The sequence below is a fragment of the Echinops telfairi genome, unplaced genomic scaffold (genome assembly GCF_000313985.2).
Source record: "Echinops telfairi isolate 266 unplaced genomic scaffold, ASM31398v2 ScPeMD7_7458;HRSCAF=8496, whole genome shotgun sequence".
Taxonomy (NCBI): domain Eukaryota; kingdom Metazoa; phylum Chordata; class Mammalia; order Afrosoricida; family Tenrecidae; genus Echinops; species Echinops telfairi.
The window spans coordinates 35,563,274-35,584,892 of NW_022111358.1; the positions used below are offsets into that span (position 1 = coordinate 35,563,274).

The 21,619-nt window shown below is 61.3% G+C and overlaps 1 protein-coding gene across 1 annotated transcript in view; it reads right to left on the reverse strand.

The window, feature by feature from the left end:
• SCN4A (sodium voltage-gated channel alpha subunit 4) overlaps positions 1–20,404 on the reverse strand; it is a 27,245-nt gene extending 6,841 nt beyond the window's left edge. The window contains exons 1-17 of the mRNA XM_004707276.1: positions 20,132–20,404; positions 19,939–20,057; positions 19,734–19,823; positions 19,374–19,502; positions 18,624–18,715; positions 16,245–16,541; positions 15,195–15,258; positions 14,818–14,959; positions 13,860–14,069; positions 13,173–13,335; positions 11,648–11,886; positions 9,914–10,087; positions 8,572–8,928; positions 3,304–3,816; positions 1,474–1,609; positions 944–1,098; positions 140–313 (exon numbers count right to left, since the gene is read on the reverse strand). Coding sequence (XP_004707333.1) covers positions 140–313; positions 944–1,098; positions 1,474–1,609; positions 3,304–3,816; positions 8,572–8,928; positions 9,914–10,087; positions 11,648–11,886; positions 13,173–13,335; positions 13,860–14,069; positions 14,818–14,959; positions 15,195–15,258; positions 16,245–16,541; positions 18,624–18,715; positions 19,374–19,502; positions 19,734–19,823; positions 19,939–20,057; positions 20,132–20,404 — 3,327 coding nt within the window. The remainder of the gene's footprint in view (positions 1–139; positions 314–943; positions 1,099–1,473; positions 1,610–3,303; positions 3,817–8,571; positions 8,929–9,913; positions 10,088–11,647; positions 11,887–13,172; positions 13,336–13,859; positions 14,070–14,817; positions 14,960–15,194; positions 15,259–16,244; positions 16,542–18,623; positions 18,716–19,373; positions 19,503–19,733; positions 19,824–19,938; positions 20,058–20,131) is intronic.
• Positions 20,405–21,619: the final 1,215 nt, after the last annotated feature.

Here is a 21,619-nt window from a genome sequence, read left to right on the forward strand (position 1 = left end):
TCCAAGACACCAGCCCAACCCAGCCCAGCCCTTCCTCGGAAGGCTTTCCTTGAGCCCCGGGGAAGTCTGTGGGGGTCCGATTCCTGGGGTGACCCCGGGTGGTATCTGGGGGGGGGCTGGGGGAACTGGGGGGACTCACGTCCACGATGAGGAAATCGAGCCAGCACCAGGCGTTGGTGAAGTACACCTTGAAGCCGTAGGCCACCCACTTGAGCAGCATCTCAATGATGAAGACGTAGGTGAAAACCTTGTCTGCGTACTCCAGGATGGTGCGGATGACCGGTCGCTGCTCGATGTAGATGTCTTCAAAGGCCTGAGGGTGCCGGCAGGACCAGGCGTCGGCGGGGGCGCCAGGGCCAGGGCACGGCCCCTACCCTGCCTGCTGTGCTGGATCCCAGGGGTCGGGCCAGGGGCAGGTGGCTGGCCTTTCCCGGCTTCCCCCCTGCCTCCCCATGGAACCGCCTCTGGGTTCCTTGTCCCCAGCCCCACATCTATAGATGCTCACCAGCCCGCTAGTGGGCTTCTCAGGGACACAGCTTCCTCCTGCCCACCCCGGCCCCATTCCCCACAGGAAGCCCCTTTAGCACCCACAGCACGAGAAGGCCCACCCATCACTTTGAGACATGCGTGCACTCTCTTAGCAGAACCAGGAGCCCTGGCTGATAACCAAAACCCAGGTCAGTGGTTTGGACCCACCAGCCGCTCCACCGGAGCAAAGCCTGGACCCTCTCTGGGGGCAGTGCTACTCCATCCCACAGGGTCGTTATGGACTGGGCACCACTCGGAGACCAGCCCATCATCTGGAACCCCAGGTAGTTCCCGTAGAGTCCCTGGGTTCAGGACGGGCTGGGCTGAATCCCTCCCCTGGTGTGGGGAGGCCGAAGCCCCAGGAGAAGCTGCCACAGGCCCCTCTGTCCTCCCCCCGCCCCTGGGGGGTGCCTACCAGGGCCCCGCTGCTAAGCAGGATCATGAAGACAATGAAGGTCTCGAACCAGTTGTGCTCCACGATCTTGAAGCAGGCCCGGCGGAGCGTCCACCACTGCTTCCCGCGGCCCTGGGACACGTCCACGTAGAGGCATGGGAAGCGCTGGACACAGGCTGAGGGGAGAGGGGCGCCCTGTCAGGGCCTGGGGGCTGCTGCACGGTGCGTGGGCAGAGTCTGAGTCACCAGGATACCCCTCCACTGTCACCCGAGCACAGCTCCTCCACAGAGCGGGCAGGTGAGGAGTGGGTGGGCCAATATGAGGCCAGCTCTCCTCCTCACCTTGGAGCCTCGGGTCCTGTCCCTGAGGTCCTCTCTGCCAGGGAGTGCCAAGGCCCTCCACCACCCCCTCCTGCCCTCCTGGCCCGGGCAGCCCTCCCTGCCCAGCCCAGGGCCTGGGAATACAAAGCCTCTTGGGTGGTTGTAGCACTCGGATGGCTGGGCACACATGGGTCGGACCCCACTCGGGGGCTGAGGGGTGGGGTCCTCACCCTCCGTGAAGCACTCCTCCGGCTGCTCCCCCTCGGGGTTCTCCTCGGCCTGTTCCTCGGGGTCCTCCTCGGGGGGCTTGTAGTCGGCGGTGCTGCACACGGAGGAGTTCCCATCGTAGAGGGGCCGCGGGGGCTTCTGTGGGTCCTGGAGTCAGAGGGAGGTCAGGATAGAGACGCGGGGAAGGGGGGTCCTTCCTTCATCCCTCCAGCCCTGGGTGAGCCAGCCCCAGGCAGGGTACTCCCACCCTTCGGGGGGGTGGGGGCAGGCGGGAGGGTAGGAGGTGGCTGCAGAAGAGCAGGGGCACCCAGGGGGGCAGCCCGGGCCCTTTTGAGGGGGCAGGATGCAAAGGGCATCAAGGTGGAACTGGGTGTCACAGCCCATAGGGAACAGGCCACGTGGGGTCCCCATGCCCGCGGTCTGTTTGGGTGAGGAATCCAGAAAGGATGGAAACTTCTCCTGGGCCAAAGCTGCCTGCCCAGGGAACCTGAGCTGGGGTGAGAGGGTGGGGGGCTGGCCCAGCTGGCCTCTGGGGCTGTCTCAGGCCAGCATCCTGGGCCTGCCCCCACTCCTGCTCAGAAGGGTATCTCCCTCACGACTGGGGGAAGTGGAGGAGCAGGTCAAGGGAGCGTCTTGGGGCACTCTGGGTCCAGAGTACAGCACTGCAAACAGGGTAGAGGGTGGGTGCGGAGGGGTGGGATTGCTTCTGTTATCAGGTGACGGGGAAACCAAGGCACAGAGATTTGGGCCAGCCAGGACGGTTCACGGAGCCCCTAGCCCCTGCACACCCCAACTTCCTTAAACGATGCCCCTGGAGCCATGCTGGCCCCCTTTTCAAAGCCCCATGGGCCCCTCCCTCCCATTCCCTGCCAGCGTCCTCAGCCCCTCCCCCACCAGCTCCTCCTATCGAGGTCAGGGCACATTTCTGTGGGTATTTATAGCTGGGTAGGCATTTGCGCCCCTGGTCGGTCAGCACCGCATCTTTAGGGGGAGTAAGGAGTCAAGCGTTTCCAGGGGAAAGTTCATTCGGGCTCAGATTCCCAGCCAGCCAGGGACTGGGGTCTCTGCCCTGGGAAAAGTGCTCTTCCCTGCGCCCCACTCCCACCCCACCGTCGCCCACAGAGCTGGGGTGGGTGAGAGACTGGGGCAGGACCCCAGCCTCAAGCCTGGCTGCCTTGTTCCACATCCCTCCCTTGCCTGGTGTGGTGTGGGAACAGGGGTGGGGGAAGGAGGCATCCCAGGCAGGAGCAGCCCCCCAGCAAGAGCTGGTGCACTCCAGCCCTGAGGCTATACTGCTCCCACTGCTCCTCAGGGGTCCTCTCTGCAGGACCTCAGGCCCTAGCTTGGCCCACCCTGGGTAGCCGGGACAAGCGGGGGTGGTGGTGGTGGTGGTGGGGTGGCGCTGGTGATGACTGGGGGTGGTGTAAGCAGGTGTTGAGAACACCAGAGGGGTCTCTTGTATCCCTAGTGGTGTTCCCCGGCTAACAGAAAGGCTGGTGGGTGGTAGTGGGGTGGAGTGCCCCCGACCACCACCAAGAAAGGTCTGCTGATCTACTTCCTAAAGATCCATCATTGGGGACCCTGCAGATTCTCTTGGGTCCCAGTTCTGGGCTGAGGTGCCGCAGATGAGGGTCCTATCCAAGCGTGCCCCCTAAAGGTGAGAGAGGGTCCCGGGGGACCATCGGGGCCAGAGTGGTGGGGACAGAGGTGCAGGGGGACCAGGGAGTTTCGGGGCAGGCAGGACAGACCTTAACTGTCCTGTCAGGTGACCACAGTCACTGGTTGAAACACACCACTCCTCACTGTTCACAGCGCAGGCGAGTGGGGCTCACCTTGACCTCCTCAGGCTCCGAGAAAGTGTCCGTCTCCTCTTCTGTGGGCATCTCCAGGTCCGACTCCTCAGAGGCGATGGGCACCTGGATGGTCAGGTAGGGGTTGTTGATGAAGTCCAGGTGGGCCAGCTCGATGCCGGCGGGCGAGCCATCTGCTAGGCCCACGTGATTCAGGATATGATTGTCCTTCTTCAGATCCTTGTCACCCTCCTCAGGCGGCGGCTCCTTCTTCTCGTCCTCGGGCGGCGGCTCCTTCTTCTCGTCCTCGTCCTTGGGCACAGCCTCCCCGGCCTCGGGCGCCTCGCAGGGCTCCCTGAGGCTGCGTATGATCTCCCGGGGGTGCAGGATCTTGCCCCGCAGCAGCCCCAGCAGGAAGGTCTTGGCGAAGGCGATGCCCAGCTTGATGCGGCCGATGGCGATCTGCAGGTTGTTCATCTCGCTATCATCGTCGGAGGCCGCCAGGCTGTCCGCGCTGAAGGAGCTCAGCAGCAGGGCCAGGAAGAGGTTCAGGACCTGGGTGGCAGGGGCAGGGCCTCGGCTCAGCCTCTGGGACAGTGAGGCTGTGGGCCTGTGCTATGACTGTCCAAGGCTGGGGCAGGATTTAGCATGGTCCTCCACCCCCACTGCTGGGCACACAGAACAAAGAACAGGGCTATGACTTCCTCGGTACGTCCGGACGGCCTTTATCTCGGTTCTTCTTTTCCCGCATCTGCGCACCGGGACTTTCTTGCATGCTTGCTTTTAGCCTTTGCCTTTTCTGATTAAGTGGGACTTTCAGTCCACTCACAGTTCCCTAGTGCTGAGACACATATGCCCTCTCTCTCTGGAGGGGCGTCCAACCCACTGCTTCCACCTCCTTTTCTCCCCTGTGGGTTCCCGGTTCCCTTTCCGCAACCCTGGTAACCCAAGACTGTCAAGTGGGTTCTGACTCAGAGCACCCCTATGTGAGACTGTCAATATTCATGGCAGCAGACGGTCTCCCCTTTCTCCCATGGAGTGGGTGGTGGACTTGAACCACCAGCCTTGCGGTGAGCAGCCCACCTGCCCTCCCCATTGGATTTTCCACTGGACAGACACCCACTGCGGCCTTGCCTCTGTGCGCAGGAGCGAGCAGTCTTAGGGGGCCGGAGATGAAGGGAGAGAGAAAGGTTGGATCAAATCCAAGGAAGGGTGTGCGGATGCCCTGGGTTAAGTGTAGTGTGAGCCCACCAGTGGCTCTGTGGGAGAAATGGCCAGGCCATCTGCGCCCGTAAAGACTGTAGCCTAGGAAGCCCCAGGGGGCAGCCCTATTCTGTCCTACGGGCGCTTGGTGAGTTGTAATCAACGCGGCAGCACACAACAACCACAGCAACAACGCAGAGGAGGGTGCACAGGTTTCGAAACCACCCTGCCAGGCTTGGAATGCCAGTCGACGGGCGGTGTGTCCTGGGGCACATCACTTCACACCTCTCTGCCCGTTTCCTCGTCTGTGAAATGGGAGCACTATAGTACCTACTTCTTGCAGTGTGGTAAGGTTAGAGTACCAACACAAAGGGGGGGAGGGTGCCCAGCTGGGCCTCTAGCCATGCTGCCTGTAACTCCGTGTGATCAGAAAAAACTGTGCAAGGCACAGGCAAAGGCTTGTTCCCCTTCCAGGTGAGACTCTCCTTTTATGGGTGAGGACATGCCGTCCCAGAGAGGTGGAGTGACTTCCCCTAGGACACACGGCATAGTCAAGACCAGAACTCGGGTCTCCAGGTGTCCCACCGTTTGGGGGGAGGGGGGCACTGGTCACTTGGACGAAAAGGTGAAGGGCAGCTCCAGAGGGCAGTGGGGTAGAGCATCAAGGGGGCTGCCCTCCCTCCTGAGAGCCAGAGGCAGAGTCCAGGTTTTCCTTGGCAGTAGGGGAGGGGGGGGAGGAGCGAGGGTGGACATGAGGGCCTGGGGGGCGGGGAGCGCAGGATGTGAGAACTTTTGGGCATGCCTGGTTTTCACCAGTATCGCCCACAGTCTGCTCATCATTGTCTTAACCGCACACTGCACGGTAGCTTTGACAGCATTTCCACCCTCTGGAGGCAATTTCTCTCTCGTCCCCCTCACCCACTTTTATGCTTTTCACCCCCACCAATGTGGACTGGTCGCTCTCTTTCTCCGTAGGGGTGAGGTGGGGGAGGCGCCAAGTTGCCAGGAACACATCTGAGCCGGGAATTAGCAGCTCTGTGGGTCAGCAGGGTTTGCGTTTGCGCAGGACTCCTGCCTGGGACAGAAATAGCCGCTGGGGCCAGGAGGGGGTGGGGGTGGAGAGGAGGGGGCCAATGTATGCTCCCCTAGGGCTCTGTGGGGTGGCTCAGGTGTGACCCAGTCACTTCCTCCTCTTCTGCACAATAGTCTGAAGGAAGTGCCCAGGGTCATGGGCGTGGGGAGCACAGGTCCCCAGACGCCCTGCCCGGGTCCTGGTGCCCTCTAGCACCTGCTTTCCTAAGGCTGGGGGTGGTGGGGAGGGACAGAGTCCAAGTTCACAGTGCTGCCCTCCTCTGCCACTGGGAGGGCCAGAGCTGGGCCTGCAAGGAGTGGTGGTGGAGTGCGTGAGTGAGTGAGTGAGTGAATGAGTGAGTGAGTGAGTGAGTGAATGAGTGAGTGAGTGTGTGTGGTATACGTCCACCCGGCAGGAGTGTGGGGTGAGGAGCTGGCCCGCAGGGGCAGTGTGGTGCACTGGTTATGGGATCTGGCGCCAGCCTGCTTGGGTGCAGATCCTGTGCGCGCTGCCAATTCACTTCCCAGTGCCGTTCTCTCCACACCTGTAGAACGCCAGCCAAGCCAGCCAAGCCGCAGTCTCTTGGGGGGTGGCTGTGAGGATTAGAGGCACCGATGCTCAGAAGGCTGGGCAGCAGCCGTCCGCTTTGGGGGCCCGGTGGGGGCAGCCAGAGGGACGATGACTGCTCCTGCCCCTGCTGTGACAGGAGTTCCACAGACCCAGGTTCTAGTCCCAGCTCAGGGATGCCTGGACTGCCCCCCAGCCCTCTGCATGGGCCGAACACATGGCAGGAACCCTGACACAGGCGCAGTCACACCAACAGTTGGAACCCCAGGGGTGCCCACGGCACTGCCCCTCATTCCCCAGCACCCGTGGTCACACTGGAACGTCCCTGACCACATGCGTCCTGTGACCCACCACCCCGATCACCCCGTTTTCCAGGTGAGAAAACTGAGGCTCAGAGAGACCAAGGCTCACAGCTTCCCAGGAGTCAGCGGCCACGTGGGCTCTCGACCTGTGTTTGAGTACACACACACACACACACACACACACACACCCTCTGCAGGCACCCGGTCACTCGTGCCCTTCACTTTTCATTCCCAACCTTCTGCACAGTGTCCTCCTCTGACCCTCTCTCTGCACCCCTAATCTGCCCCAGAAGTGTACCCACACACTCCCCATTCCCACTCCTCCCCAGGGACAGCCTGTCAGGGCCCTCCGCTCTCGCTGCCTCTGGGGGCTCGGGAGCCGTCCCCACAGCTTCCTGCAGCCAAAGTGACCTCCGCCCTCTGGCTCAGACCTGGCCCTCAGCCGTGAGCATCGATATCTGACACATGCTGAGCCAGCAGCTCCAGGATGTCACAGGCCTTTTGGGGACGTGGGGACGTGCGCCTTCCCTCGCCCATGCCCAGGCCAGAGCCAGCCACCGCAGGGGGGCAGCCAGGCACAACACCGCAGGGCCCTGACAAGATGGCCCAGCCACAGAAATGCCAGCCTCCCGCTGGACCCAGCCCCAGCCCCATTTCGGGCCCCGGCACACCTGCCTGCCTGCCCCGCACTGCCCCACATGCGGAGCCCTGAGCCCCAGACAGTGGCAGGGGGCTGTCATTATGCCCTGTCTGCATTCTCACAATACCTGGGCCTGGCGCCTGCCTCTTTTTGGAGTCCCAGGGCAGAGGAAGAAAAGAGGAGGGTGGAGGCCCAGCAGCTCCTGCACCGGGCTCTCTCTGCGCCTTTCTCCACGCTAGCTCAGCGACTCTGAGGGCCTGACTTCTTCCACTAGCAGTCTGGGCACACTCAGCCGGACTCAGCAGAGAGCAGCCATGGCTCTAGGCTGCACTGCAGACGACGGAGGAGCTGGGATTAGAACCCACGTCTGCCCGACTCCATCTGCTATCTTGCTGTGTGTGTGTGTGTCCCAGTCGATTTCAACTCCAAGCAACCCTCTGTGTCGGAGAGACCAGTCCCTGGAGAAGGACGTCATACTTGGGAGAGGGGCAGCGACGACGAGGAAGGCCCTCACGAGAGGGGCTGACCTCGTGGCTGCAGCAACGGCTCAGGCAGAGGACCATTGTGCGGACGGCGCAGGACAGCGTGCACGGGGTCACTGTGAGTCGGCACCGACTCGATGGCCCTGCCACAGAGGGTTTTAGTCCCAGAGGTCAAACTCTATGCGGGGGTAGCTGGTTGGGTCTTTTCTCCCTGGGAGCAGCTGGTGGGTTTGAACCCCAGATCTTTAGGTGAGCGGCCAAGCGCTTAACCACGGTGCCACCAGGGCTCCTCCAGCCCTCCTCTTGCGTTGTCTAAACCAGCGCATTTCCACCTCTGTGCTGCTTACTCACACTGTGGTCCCTGGGTCATGGGCGCTGCTTGGCAGATATGTGGACTCCATTCCCCGCCGCAGAGGCGCAGACCTTGGATTTCTGGGGTAGAGCCCAGGACGGCCCTGGGTGCCATGGACGCTTAAGCGCTCAACTACTGGCTGGAAGTTTGGTGGTTGGTTCAAGACCACTCAGAGATGCTTCGGAGCCCGGGTCGGACCAACTGCTCCAAAGTCTTGGAAACCCTGTGGTCTACCCCACACAATGGCATCCCCACGACGGTAACTCACAACCACCACAAGGCCCAGGAATCTGTACTGTACAAAGCCCCTGGGTGATTCTGATATCACAAGCCAAACGCCGACATCCAGCCCATCCCAGGCCCCCCAGGGCTTTTCCCACTGTCGACTGTACAGAGCAGCCCCCAGGCTTTCCCTCCGAGGGTGCCCGGTGATTTTGCAGTATGCTGAAATGTAAGAACTTCTGGGTTCATGCATATAAAACTGCCCTGTTTTTAAGGGGGGTAGGGTGGCAGAAAACATCAGGTCCCAGAATCTCCGGCAGGTTCAGCCTCATAAAAAACAGATTCTTGACCACAGGCAAACTGGAAGGAAATCAAGGCAGGGGCCAGCCAGGTCCCGGATGCCTAGGCTTCCTGGGAGGGGTGTGTGTGGTGGTTTTTTTGGGGGGTTGCTCCAAGCCGGCCTCACTCACCACAAGGTTGCCGATGACCATGACCATGAGGAAGACGGTGAGGCACATGGCCTGGCCGGCCACCTCCATGCAGTCCCACATGGTCTCGATCCACTCGCCACACAGGATGCGGAAGACGATGAGGAAGGAGTGGAAGAAGTCGTGCATGTGCCAGCGGGGCAGGCTGCAGTCGGAGGCGATCTTGCACACGCACTCCTTGTAGCTCTTGCCGAACAGCTGCATGCCCACCACGGCGAAGATGAACACGATGATGGCCAGCACCAGCGTCAGGTTGCCCAGCGCCCCCACCGAGTTGCCGATGATCTTGATGAGCATGTTCAGCGTGGGCCACGACTTGGCCAGCTTGAAGACCCGGAGCTGCCAGGGAGGGGCGAATGAGGCCCAGGGGTCCCTGGTCCTGAGAGCCAGCCCAAGGGAATCCCTGTCCTTAGAGAAGAGCATGAACTCAAACAGCTGGGCCGCCCACACCAGACCTCTGAGACCTCCGTTTGCCTTTCTGTTCAAGGGGCCACCGTATCCTTCCACTGCAAGCTCTTCATAAGTCAGAATGGTGGGCGAAGACAGGGGCAGGGGCTAGGGGGGACCCTCATCTGTTACCGACACAGACTAGCGTGTGGACAAGCGAAGCTCAATGCCTGGTTTGGGTTTGACATACTTTCCCCTCTGGTGAAACGTTTGCAAGCATCGTCTAGGGTTGGCAGCTGCTGAAGGTTGGTGGTGTTTACACGGAGGTTGGCTACACTTTGGGGTTTGAATGGAAGGTCCCCTTATAGGAGAGAGGAAGCCATAGGAGGCTCCCTGAAGCAGTAGCAAGAACATGACCTCAGGAGTCTGAATGCCACCACTAGTGGGTTTCTGGAGCCCCGGTGGCGTCTCGGTGACTCCTTGTGCTGCTAACTGCAAGGTCAGCAGTCCGGAGCCGCTCGCAGCTCCACGGAAGGAAGACTCCGCATTCTAGTCCCATCAAGAGTTGACGGACGTTCTTGAGGCTCACAGGGGCGGCTCGACTGTGCCCAAAGAGTTGCCGTGAGCCGGCACCGACTCGATGGCAGTGAGTGAGCGATGGGCGTTCTGCAGCCTGTTTTCGGGTCTGCTCTGGGGGTGGCTGTCCTGCTGCTCTGCCCTTCAAGGTCAGTATGGGACCACACTCGAATGTCGGCTCTTGGCCTTCGCTTTGCTCCTCCCCCCAGCAGCACTGTGTGATACGGAGGAGGCTCCCAGAGGTGATGCGCCACCCACAGGACAGATGGGGCGCTGGCGTCTCGAAGGTCCTCCTCCTCACCCCCAACAACCCCCCCCACCCCCCTGGGCTGGCAGTGGGGTGGGGTGGGGCCTCACGCACCAGCCGGAAGGAACGCAGCACAGACAGACCCTGCACGTTGGCCAGGCCCAGCTCCACCAGGCTGAGGGTCACGATGATGCTGTCGAAGACGTTCCAACCCTGCTGGAAATACTCGTAGGGGTCCAGGGCGATCAGCTTCAGCACCATCTCGGCCGTGAAGATGCCCGTGAAGACCTGTGGGACAGAGGAAGGGGGATAGAGGTCTCTGTCACAGAGCCTCGCTGGGGTGGGGCACAGGGGCGGGGGGAGGCTCCCCAGCTTCTCCTGCCTCCTGTGGGGGCTGAGGGGAAGTGGCTCAGAGCCCCAAGACGGGTAACGAGTGGCACTCACAGCCCACAGGTGGGTATAATGAGGGGGGCAGAGGTCGGTCCAGCCCAGAATTGTGGACCCACCAATCTCTGGCTTCAAGACCGTGGGCAAATTACGTAACGTCCCAAGGGCTTCAACTCAATCACAATCATCAGCATTCCTTCCTGGGGCTCACGTGCCGAACTCATTCGTCTCCCCATCTCCGTGACAGGGGCGAGACGGTGACATGGGAGCTCAGTTCACTGTCCCTGCCTCCACAGCCTTGCTGACCCACAAAGTCTTGGTTTGTACACTTGGAGGTCTAGGGTCAGGGCCCCAAAGGTGGCAAATCTTGAGGTCCACGAGAAGCCAGAGCTGCCCCCCTCCCCAGGCGTGGACACAAGGGGCTGAGGGATGCACAGTTGCTGGAAGGCCTGGGCACAGCCCCCTCTGCCAGGCACCAGCTGCCCCGGGTCTGCAGCCTGCCTGGGCACATACTGAGCTCCTCCCAGGAGCTGTCCTTGACCACAGCAGGGGCCCCGGCGGCAGCACAGTGTGGGCAGGGGCAGGTGGCCGGCGGGGCAGGCCCATCACACACACCCCAGCAGCTGCTCACCGAGGCCAGGGCACACCCTTGCCCCTCAAGTTCTGCCTGGCCGCGGCTGCCTTGGGCACTTCCACAGGCATGGATGGACAGTCGGCCAAGGCCGGCTGGGGTGTCCAGGGTCTCTGCAATTCCATTCCACCCACACATCCCTCATGCTGCCCAGGCCCCCGTTTCACTCTCCCTGCGCACCCCACATCTTGGGGCTGGGGATGGTGGGGTGTCACATCTTGCTCATTTCCCATTCTGGAAGAAATACAGAGGAAGATGGGCAGGGTGGGGCAGGTGGAGGGTGCTTTCTCCCTTTGTCAGGCTGGCAACGAGGTGATAATGCCCCTAATGGCCAGGGATAAGCAGGGATCAGTGCTCGGCTCAGAGTGAGGGATCAGTGCAAGGCAACAATAGGAGCAGGGATGGACTGGGGTGTCGAGCAGCGAGTAGGGGGTGCAAGGGTGGCTGACGGCCTCCATAGGGAGCTTGGCCTTCTCAGCCTGATTTGTGGGTTCCTCAGTCTCTCTCGGGCCCATGACAAACTCTGACAGTGAGGCGCCAAGTGGGCTAGCACCCCTGTGGGGTGCTTACCAAAGGAGCCCAAAAGGCCTACAGGGCCTGGGTGCTAGAACGGGGGCCAGCAGAGAGGTGATTCCATGAAGTTGGGGCCTCAGACACCGCCCCCCAGAGATCTGACCTGTGGAAACCCAGCACCCCATCACCACTCCTCTGGCTCCCCAATACTCTGACGCCCAAGCCCCAGGATGGATGAACCTCCTTAGTTGATCCATGCATATACATCCTGACCCAAGACCCGGCTGGGTGACCCCACGGTCTGACGGCTGGGGTACCTGGTTGCCCACGGTCAGCACGTTGTCGAAGTGCTCCGTCATGGGGTAGTGCTCCATGGCCATGAAGAGCGTGTTGAGCACGATGCAGATGGTGATGCCCAGGTCCACGAAGGGGTCCATGACGACCAGGTGCATGACGTTCTTGAACTTCACCCACGGGACACAGCAGTTCCATATGAGCACTGTGTGCGCGCACTTGTACCACCAGGGCGGGCACTTCTGGTGGGCTTCTTCCAGCTCTGCGAGGGGGGGGTCACAGCACAGACCCTGGGAGGATTCCCGCCCTCCGCGCGCCCCTCGCTCCACCAGCTCCACCCCAGGTGTCGGCACCCCACACCTCCACATCACAGCCCCTCGCTGGGCTGACCCCAGCGCCCGCCCCTGGACACCCTCCCCGTAAGTCTTCACGTCTCCGCCCATCAGAGTTTCATCATCTCAAGTGCAAGGGTCTGTCAAGAGCTGTGGGTCTTAGGAGTCACTCTAGCCCCTACCCTGCCACCCCCACTCAGCCCCCAACTAGGCTCCCCCAGCCCCCAAAAGCCCCGCCCCTGGGCGCTTCCAGTCGAAAACCCCTCCATCCTCCAAGAGACCTAAGTCAAGCTCCGCCTCTCAGGGCAGCTTGGCGATCGACTCCGCCCCTAAGGCCCCACCCTTTGTGCAATCCTTTAGGCCACGCGTCCCCGTGGGCTCCTCCCATTTCTCCCAGGAGGAGGGCTGGTGAACTTGGCCTCGCAGAAGCCCTGAGGTCACCCAGGGGCTTTCCGGAACTCTCCCCAAACTCTATAAAGCCCTGGGGGTTCTGTAAGGCCGGTGGGGTGGTGCTGCTCCCTGCAAAGGCCCCTTTAACAAGTACGGCCCAGGAATGCTGGGGCTGTGGCCAACTGTCCAGCTGATGGGCGAGGAAAGGGGGCTGGCAGGCGGCTCTCTCTCTGACTCCTCTCTCTGCCTGTTACATCTGCTTCCCCTTCTCTGGGTGCTTAGCAGGCAGGAATTAGGGGGACTCTACCGCTTCATCTGGGCAGAGCTTGACCTTATACTGCTACCTCGAAGGAGCCCTGGTGGTGTACTGGTTACACACCGGGCTGCTAGCCACAGATCAGTGGTTCAAACCCACCAGCCGCTCTGTGGGAGAACGAGGAGGCTTTCTACTCCCATAAAGAGCACCGTCTCAGAAACCCACAGGGGCAGTTCTCCTCTGTCCTGTGGGGTCGCTAGGAGTCGGCAGGCACTGGATGGCAGGGCACTAAGGGACCCGAGCGGAGCAGCATCTCCGGTTTCCGGAAGGTTGGGCCTTCCTGGGCATTATTATTAGCCTGTCCTTCCCCATTGCCTTGGCAGCCCCCCTGGGCCCTCCCGGAAGCCCCCAGTTCCCACCACGGCTGGGCCTGGCAGCCAGAACTGGACCAGGTGAAGCCACAACTATATTTATCACGGCCATTTCTTCGATGCCAAGATTAAGTTACGGCCGTCCTGAAGCTGGACCCAGCTGGGCCGCGCCCTGCCCCACTCAGCGTCCGCTGCTCACCTTCCATGGCGTCTGAGATGGCGCTCTCTGCGCTGCAGCTCTGCCTCGGGGGCCCCTTCTCCCCCGGCGCGGTGTCCAGGCTGCCATTGCAGTCCTTGCGGGGGTCTGGGTCCCCATCGGCCTCCCCATTTTCCAGGGCCTGGGCAGCCTGGGCAGCTTTGGCCTGCAGACCAGCAAGGGGGAGGGGAGGGCACTGGATGGGCATGAAGCCCCACTCGGAGCCGGGGTGGGGGTTAATGACCCTGGACCTCTCTTCTTGGCCTGTGTGGAGCCTAGTTGGGGGCTGGGTGGGGGTGGCAGGGTAGGGGCTAGAGTGACTCCTAAGACCCACAGCTCTTGACAGACCCTTGCACTTGAGATGGTGAGAAAATGGGGCCTCCTAGAGACCCCACCTCACCCGCCACAAGAAGGGAGAACAGAGCCTTCAGACCTTTGAATTGGGTAGACTCTCTTCAGACTGCTCGTCCCAGGTGGGGGAACAGGAGCAACAGAGATGGAGCCTTCCTACCACCAAGGCCACAACCTGGGACCCTCTGCTCCTCCTGCTTTGAAGGCCCGTCCCTTGACCTGCCTCCCCACTCCCCTGCCCTGACCCACCCAGCCTCAGCCTGCGGAGGGTGTTGGGGTAGAGGTGGGCAGGGGCTGAGCAGCCTGGGCTCAGGGGCAGGGAGATCCCTGGCCCCGGACCTTCTCCACTTCCTCCTGGTGCTTTTTGAATTTCTCCATCATCTGCTGAAACTCCTCCTCCTTCTCCTGGTTCTCGGCCAGCGTGGCCTCATTCTGCTCCGCATACGCCATGGCCACCACCGCCAGGATCAGGTTGATGAGGTAGAAGGAGCCCAGGAAGATGATGACCACGAAGAAAATCATGTAGGTCTTGCCGGCGGCTCTCAGAGTCTGGGGGCAGGAGAGTCACAGGGTGTCCCACTTCTATCCTGCTCCTGTCACCCACTGCCCCTTTGCACGCACCTGCTACCTGGAGGGGCAAACGGAGGACCCCTCACAGAGCCTGGGGGTTTAAGGACCATTGAGACAGGGCATGGCCATCCTTGATAGGCCAAGCCACATTCCAGAAGCTTCTGAGCCAGGGTGGATCACCCACTTAGAAGGTGAGCCTGGGCTTCCTCAGCGTAGCTGGCAATTAGCCCCTGTTTGGAAAACACCGTGGGAACCCACCCTTTCCGGATCCCCTGGCTCAGAACTCTGAGGACCGCCCACCCCCACCCCCGTCACCCCCAGTCTGTTCAGGGAGATGGTGCACATGGACTGGGCTCTGAGGTCAGCTTTGCCACCATGCCTGGCACCCGGACCAAGCTCAAGGACCACCGGCCCTTGTTATTATTATTAACAGCATCTGCTTAAAGATAGCAGCTGGGCCCAGAAGGCACCGCTGCTCCTGACGTACCCGGCCTACGTACGTACGTGAGAAGTGGGAATCAATGTGTCTGGGCAAAACTGAGCATCCATGGTGTACAACTGTCGGCTGTGAGACCTGGGTCTACCCCTCAGCTCTTAAGGCAGAGATGGGGCCAGAGAGCACTGCGGGGTTCCCTGGAGGAGAGGACCCCTGAGGGGGGTGGGGGAGGCTGGCCGTCCTGGGGGTGGGGTGACTCAGGGCTGGGGGGCACAGGGTGGGCAGCTGTACCAGCTGGAAAAGGTTCTCCCAGTAATCCTGGGTCATGAGGCGGAAGAGAGACAGGAAGGCCCAGCTGAAGGTGTCGTAGCTGGTGTAGCCGTAGTTGGGGTTCCGTCCAGTCTTGATGCATTCGTAACCCTCAGGGCAGCGCCTAAGGACAGGATGAGGATGAGGTTTAGGGGGGGAGGGGAAGTCCAGTTAGGGAGCAGAGACGGGGAATCCCAGGGGACATTCCTTCAATTGGTCTGTGCCCCCTGTGAGCTAAGAAGTGTCGCATGCATGCCCACAGGCTTTCTCTTGCACTCCCTCCACCCCAAGCCCCCATTTCAGACTTCCCCTGGCTCCCCGGTCCCCAAGTGCCTGCTGCCCCACAAAGCATCACTCACCCAGCGTCACTGCTGTTCCCACAAAGCAGGGCATCGTTGGAGCCTTCCAGGAAATAGAAGTTCTCTTTGGGAGGTAAAGGAGGCGGGTTACCCACCTGCACACACTGAAAGCACACACGCACACGCGCACAAACCCCTCTTGCACACCTGTGAACACATCAGCATGGGACAGCTACACCTAATGGATGCTCCTTGAGTGGGTGGCCCTCCTTTAGGGTAACCCCAAGTTCAGGGCACAGGATGGGTCTCTGCGTATGTACCACAGGCATGGAGAGACACAGGAGAAACGTGCATGTGTGGGCATGGTGCTGCCAGGCACCTGCACAGGACACCTGAACTGGGGCTGGATTCCAGGATGCTGGGCTGAGAAGAGGTGCCTTTTCCTCGTTTCTGTTGACGAATAATGGCTTGTAGGAGCCTTGGTGGTGTAGTGGTTACATGTCAGGCTGTGATACCCAAGGTCGGCAGTTCGAAACCACCCGCTGCTCCTTGGGAGAAAGACGGGGCCTTCTGCTCCCATGAACAGTGACTGTCTCAGAGACTCACAGGGGCCGCTCTTGCCTGTCCCAGAGGGTCGGTATGAGTGGGCGTCGACTCAAGGGCAGGGCGTAGAGGTGAATCGTGGCTGTGTGGGAACATGCACGTGTCCTGTGTGTGCCTGCCAAGGAAGGGCACGTGGCTGTGAGGCAGATGTGGGGGGGCCTGGCAGTGGCCCTTCCAGGCTGTGAGCAAACGGTGTGATGGAGGAGAAGAGGGGCATGCTGGGGTGGAGTCAGGACGATCCCCAAAGAGAAGTTCAAGCCCTCTCGTGTCTGTTCCCGAGTCGAGCTGCGCTCTGGAGGCCTCCCTGGCTGGAATCTTTCTGAAAGCAGACCACTAGGCCCAGGCAATGGGGGACGGGTGTTCAAACGACCCTCCTTTCAGTGATCACAGCTGCTTGGGCCGCCCCACCCAGGACTGCAGTTTCAGTTGGCAGTCACAAGAGGCTGAGGAAGGGGCTGCCCCACAGGCTGGCACCGACCCCACTTGTGTCCCATCTGCCACCCTCACCTTCATCGCTGATGTACGCATCCCAGTCAAAGGTGAAGTTGCTGACCCAACTCTCATGGCTGCTCCAGGTGTCGTTGCCGTACCAGGTGTCGCTGCTGTTCCAGGTGTCGCTGCTGGACCACGTGGTGTTGGTGTTGTTGAAGGGCGGAGGCCAGCGCACGCACTTGTGCCGCAGGTTCCCCATGAAGAGCTGTAGCCCCACCAGGGCGAAGACACTCAGGCAGAAGACGGTGAGGATCATGACGTCTGACAGCTTCTTCACCGACTGGATCAGGGCCCCCACGATGGTCTTCAGGCCTGGCCGTGGAGAGGGCAAGGGTGCCGGGGTCAGGAGAGGAACGTGCTCCTCCGCCTACCCCCAACTGCCTTCTAAGCTCGGCCTCCCAGGCACCATTTCCAGAAGCCTTCCCCGGGTGACCCCACCTCTCTGCGGTGAATGCGGGGTACCGACCGGGAGGTCATTGGGAAAAGGTCGTGGAGAAGGGCGGGGCAACTTAAAGAGCGGGACTTGAAGCACTTCCAGGACTGTAAATCTTTCTCCTTCAGAGACGTTGGTAGGTTTGAACCGCTGGTCTGTGGTTAATGCCCAATGCCCACAGTGCTGCCAGGGCTGCTAATGGAGCCCCACAAAGTCACCCAGAACTGTTGAGTTGATGCCAACTCCTGGTGCCACCATGTGTGCTCTGCCCAGAGACTCCTACACAGGCGCGGACGGCAGTTATTGACCATTGCAAGCTCGGTGTTGGCCAAAGCATGCTCCTCGAACGTTCGTCCTCTGAGCGCTTTGCTTAAGAAAGCGGTTCTCTGTGTTTGGGATCAGTGCGCGGAGTCTCCCATTCACGGCCCCGCAGAAACAAACAGGGCTTAAGCTATTGCCACATCTATGCTCATTGAACCTGACCACCACACCCGATTTACGATGAGGCCTGTCGTCGCCGGAGGGGCGGTAGGATTCATGACCCTGACCAGACCCCAAAGATTCTGCCCTTTTGGACAGACAACCCCAACGAGCAAACTCCCAGCCATCGACTCAATTCCGACTCACGGTGACCCTATAAGACAGGGTAGAACGGCCCCAGTGAGTTTCCAAGGCACTAACTCTTTACGGGAGTAGAAAGCCTCATCTTTCTCCTGCAGAACTACTGGTGGCTTTGAACTACTGTCCTGGGGGTCAGCAGCCCAACGCATAACCACTACACCACCAGGCCTCCTGGAACTGGCAGAGGGGTCAACAATCCTTAAGGAATTCCAAGGGACCCTATCCCACCAATGGAGGGGGCATCACTTCTTCCTTGGGCCTAGTCAGATCAGTTCATTTTCTTTTCTTATCCTGAGGTGAGAAACATAACGCCCCTCAGTTTCCTTCTAAGCACCCTCCCAGCCAGAGGGCGCTGGGAGCAGGTGGGCCAGAGTTGAGACTATGTTGGCGCCGTGCCTTCTCGCTGTGTGCCCCGCCGGTAAGCACTGCCGCTTTCAGAACCTCACCTGCCTCGGCTGCAAGGGCTGTGGGCTAGAAGACACCGATGACGACGGAGCCCTTAGTTGATCCAAACGCTTACTGCCCTCAACGGCCAACCCAAAGATTGGAGGTTCCAGTCCACTCAGAGATGGAAGAGGAACGAGCTAGGGATCTCTTTCTAAAATGACCACCTGTGGAAAACAGGGGTCCCACAGCGGGACTGCCCCATGGCACTGGTCTCTGCAGGAGAATCTTCTGGCCCTTGGATGGCGCCGTTTCCCCTCCTCCCAGAGCCTGCTCTCTCCCTTCGAGATCACCTTTCTCCCCCCCTGCGGAACCGGCTCTAATTTCTCCACGGGCTTTTTTGAGGGTCGGAATGCTCTATTTATTTCGTGCTTCCTAAGCCCTTGCTTCGGAGCTGGTCTGGCCTCCTTGCTCGAGGATGTGTTCCCAGCAGAACCCCGTGGGCCGAGACCCCCACCACACACACACACACACACACACACACACACACACACACACGAGTGGAAGCCTCTGCTCGGCCTGTGGGCACATCTCACGTAACACACAAGCACAGGTCACAGTTTGTGTGTGAGACTGTTCTGAGCACCGTAGATATTCGAAACCACCGCACACCCACGACTACCTGATCTGTGGATGGTGCTATTGTTGATCTTTGATGGGGGCACAGACAGGGTCAACCACTTGCCTAAGCACACGGTGAGGAAGTGGCAGAGGGGAGAATCGAACCCAGGCAGTCCAGAGCCTCCCTGCCCGGGCCCCGTCTCCTCCTCGCTCGCCTCGCTCGCGTGGCCTCCCTCTGGGCCCAAGCTTGAGTGTGTTGTGGCCCAGGATGCTGGTCTGAGAGGGTCGGGCTCTGGGCCTGTGTGTGGGCAGGTGGCCTGCTGCCCCGCCGGTACCTGGGATGACCGTGATGGTTTTCAGGGCCCGGAGCACCCGGAAGGTCCTCAGCGCGGAGATGTTGCCCAAGTCCACGAACTCCGTGAGGTAGCTGGTGGGAGGTTAGGGTAGGGGCGGTGTCAGAGCTGGGGGTGGGTGGAGGGGATAGGAAGGGGCTGTGTTTGACCGGGGTGGTGGAGGTCGTGGTGGTGGTGGTGGAAAGTTAGGGTAGGGCCTGTGTCTGAGCCAGGAGGGCGGAGTTGGCGGTGGTGTTGGTGGTGGTAGGTTATGGTGATGTAAGGTTAGGGTAGAGGCGGAGGGATTGCAGGGGTGGAAGGTGAAGGTAGGTGGTGATGGTGGTAGAAGTGCAAGGTTGAGGTCGGGGCTGTGCCCTAGCCGGGGGTGGGGCCAAGATCACGGTTCCTCCAGGCCCTGGGGTAGGGGTCCCGGGCAAACAATCCAAGGTTCCCGTTGGAGGCCCAATGTGGGAAAGGCAGGGCCAGGGACTTTGCTGCCGGTGCGGGGCATGTGACCAGGCTGGCTCAGTTCTCCCGGTGGGTCTGGGCCTGGGGTGCAGGAAGCAGGCACCCGAAGTGGCAGAGCTCGACCCTAGGTCCCGCCATGCCTGCGGCTGCCCAGCTCATATCCTGTGCAGTGTCCAGGAGGCCTGCAGCCCCTGCCTCCCCACCTCCACCCCTACCCTCCTGTCCTTCGGCAGCCCGGCCAGCTGCCCTCGGGGCTGGCCTTCCCTCAGCCACTGGGCCACTCACGCCATCAGGATGACGCTGAAGTCCAGCCAGTTCCAGGGGTCTCTGAGGAATGTGAAGTTGTCGATGCAGAAGCCCCGGGCCAGCATCTTGATGAGAGACTCAAAGGTGTAGATCCCGGTGAAGGTGTACCTGGCGGGGAGAGGGCCGGCCGGGCCCAGGTTGGCCACAGGCATGTGGGGTGGGGGTGACCTCCCCAAAATGCAATGTGCCGGCGGGGCTGAAGATGCTGACCATGACCGTGTGTGTGCGCGCGCGCGCGCGCGCGTGTGTGTGTGCGTGTGCGTGTGTGTTTGTGTCCTGGGGAGTGGGGGCTGGTGAGTGGGTGTGTGGGGTACGGAGTGGGCGGGGGGAGGTACTCACTCGACGTCCTTGGACCAGGGCGGTGGGTCACTCATGGTCATGAACACACAGTTGGTCAAGATGGTGATCATGATGAACATGCTGAACAGCGTTAGGACCAGAGTCAAGGGCAGTAAAGGAGCGGGTGGAAAGGGGGTGCAGACAGGGCCCCCAGCTCTGCCCCCCTCCCCCAGGCTCCCCGGTGCGTCCCACTCGGGCAGGATATGCATGGATGAGCACCTTGATGGCCACGCGCCGGATGATGTTGAAGGGGCTCAGCAGGTAGAGGGCGGGCGTGGCCGAGAAGCGGAAGATGGCCTTGCCTTTGTTGAGCACGATGAAGGTCTATGGCGGGAAAGAGCCGTGAGCGAGGCCGGGGCCCGCCGGCAGGGGACGCCCCCCGACGGCCTGGACCCCACCTTCTTGTCACTGTAGTAGGGGTCCAGGTCCTCCAGGGGGATGCCGATGACCTCGGGCGGGGGGTCCCCGTAGATGAGGGGCAGGCCCTTGCCAGCCTCCAGGTCGCTGCGCGGCTGACGCTCGGGCTCCTCGATCTGCATCTGCTTGTTCCGCAGCAGCCGGGCCTCCTCCTCCACCGCCCGCTGCTCTATGGCTGCCAGGGACTCCCGCGTGAAGGGGCGCAGGCTGTCCGGGCCCAGCGGCACCAGGGTGGGCAGAGACACACTGGCCATCTTTGCATCCTGGGCTCAGAAGCCAGAAGGGCGGCAGGCGACCGGGACAGCGGCAGGGAGCAGCCCTCAGGGTGCTGGATGGCCACTCTGCCCTGGGCTGGCTGTCCACTACTCACTGTCTGCCTGCCCAGGGTAGGCCGGGAAGGCTGGTGTGCAGGCCCTGTCTAGTGTTGGAGAGGAGTCTGCAGGGGGTGGGGGTGAGGGGTTGCAGCCGCTCAGGGGCTGGACCTCAGATCATCTCCCCACGTTGGGGGGGTCCCCGAACTGCACTGTTCCTGACAGCCGGGCCGACGGCCCTCAGGACCTACAGTAAACCAAGCTAGAACCTCTTCAGCCTTGGGGATTTAGAGCCGAGGTCCCAACGTCTTCAACCACTCTCTTGGCCCAGCTGCAGGAACGTGGTGGCTTCAGCCTACAGGGCAGAGAAAGAACCACCGGTGGTGGTGACCCCAGCCCCAGAGACTGAGGGGAAAGCATTAAGAGTGAAATGAAGGGCCAGGGGCCTGGGGGGCACCCCAAGGTAGGGAGGAATCCACTGCTTGCCTCCAGACTCAGGGGGAAAGACTGCTGTGATTGATTAGTGATGTCTGCCATGGGCGCGGAGAGTCTGGCGCCATGTAAGCTATTCCTGGGCTGCAGGGCACGGGAAAGGTAGGGGTGAGCCTCCCTTCCTGAGCTCTAGGGAAGCGTGGGGTTGAGCTGGCTCTGGGCCCTGCAGAGACTCCCCATAGGCCCCTCCCACAGGGACGATGGGGTCTCACTGTTGGTGAGCTGAGCAAGGCAGAACAAGAAGATGCAGGGTGAGTACGGGCTAGGTTGGGGGGCTGACGTAGACAAGCAGGGCAGGAGGATGGACAATTCCAAGGGTGGGGCCAGGGCCAGAGCTCCTAGGGCCCATCTGTAGTGGGTTGTCCTGCAAGAACCCGGCAGGGAGTGGGGCACCCACCCGGAGCACCCACCCGGAGCCTGTGTGACTGTCAACCTGGTCTCCTGGATCAGGCCCTTGGCCTCTCCTGGCTCCTCTCCCCTTCTTCCAAGCCCCCTTGCGCCTGCTCTCTGTGGGATCAGTCACAGGTCACAGGTGGCCTCAGAGGCGTGGCTGTGTCAGCAGGTGAGCACAGCGAAGCCGCCTGGGCACGCAGCTGATTGACAGACCCCCCACAGCTGCCCTCAGCTCTCGCCAACCAGCCCTTACTGTGGCCCCAGCGAGCACCG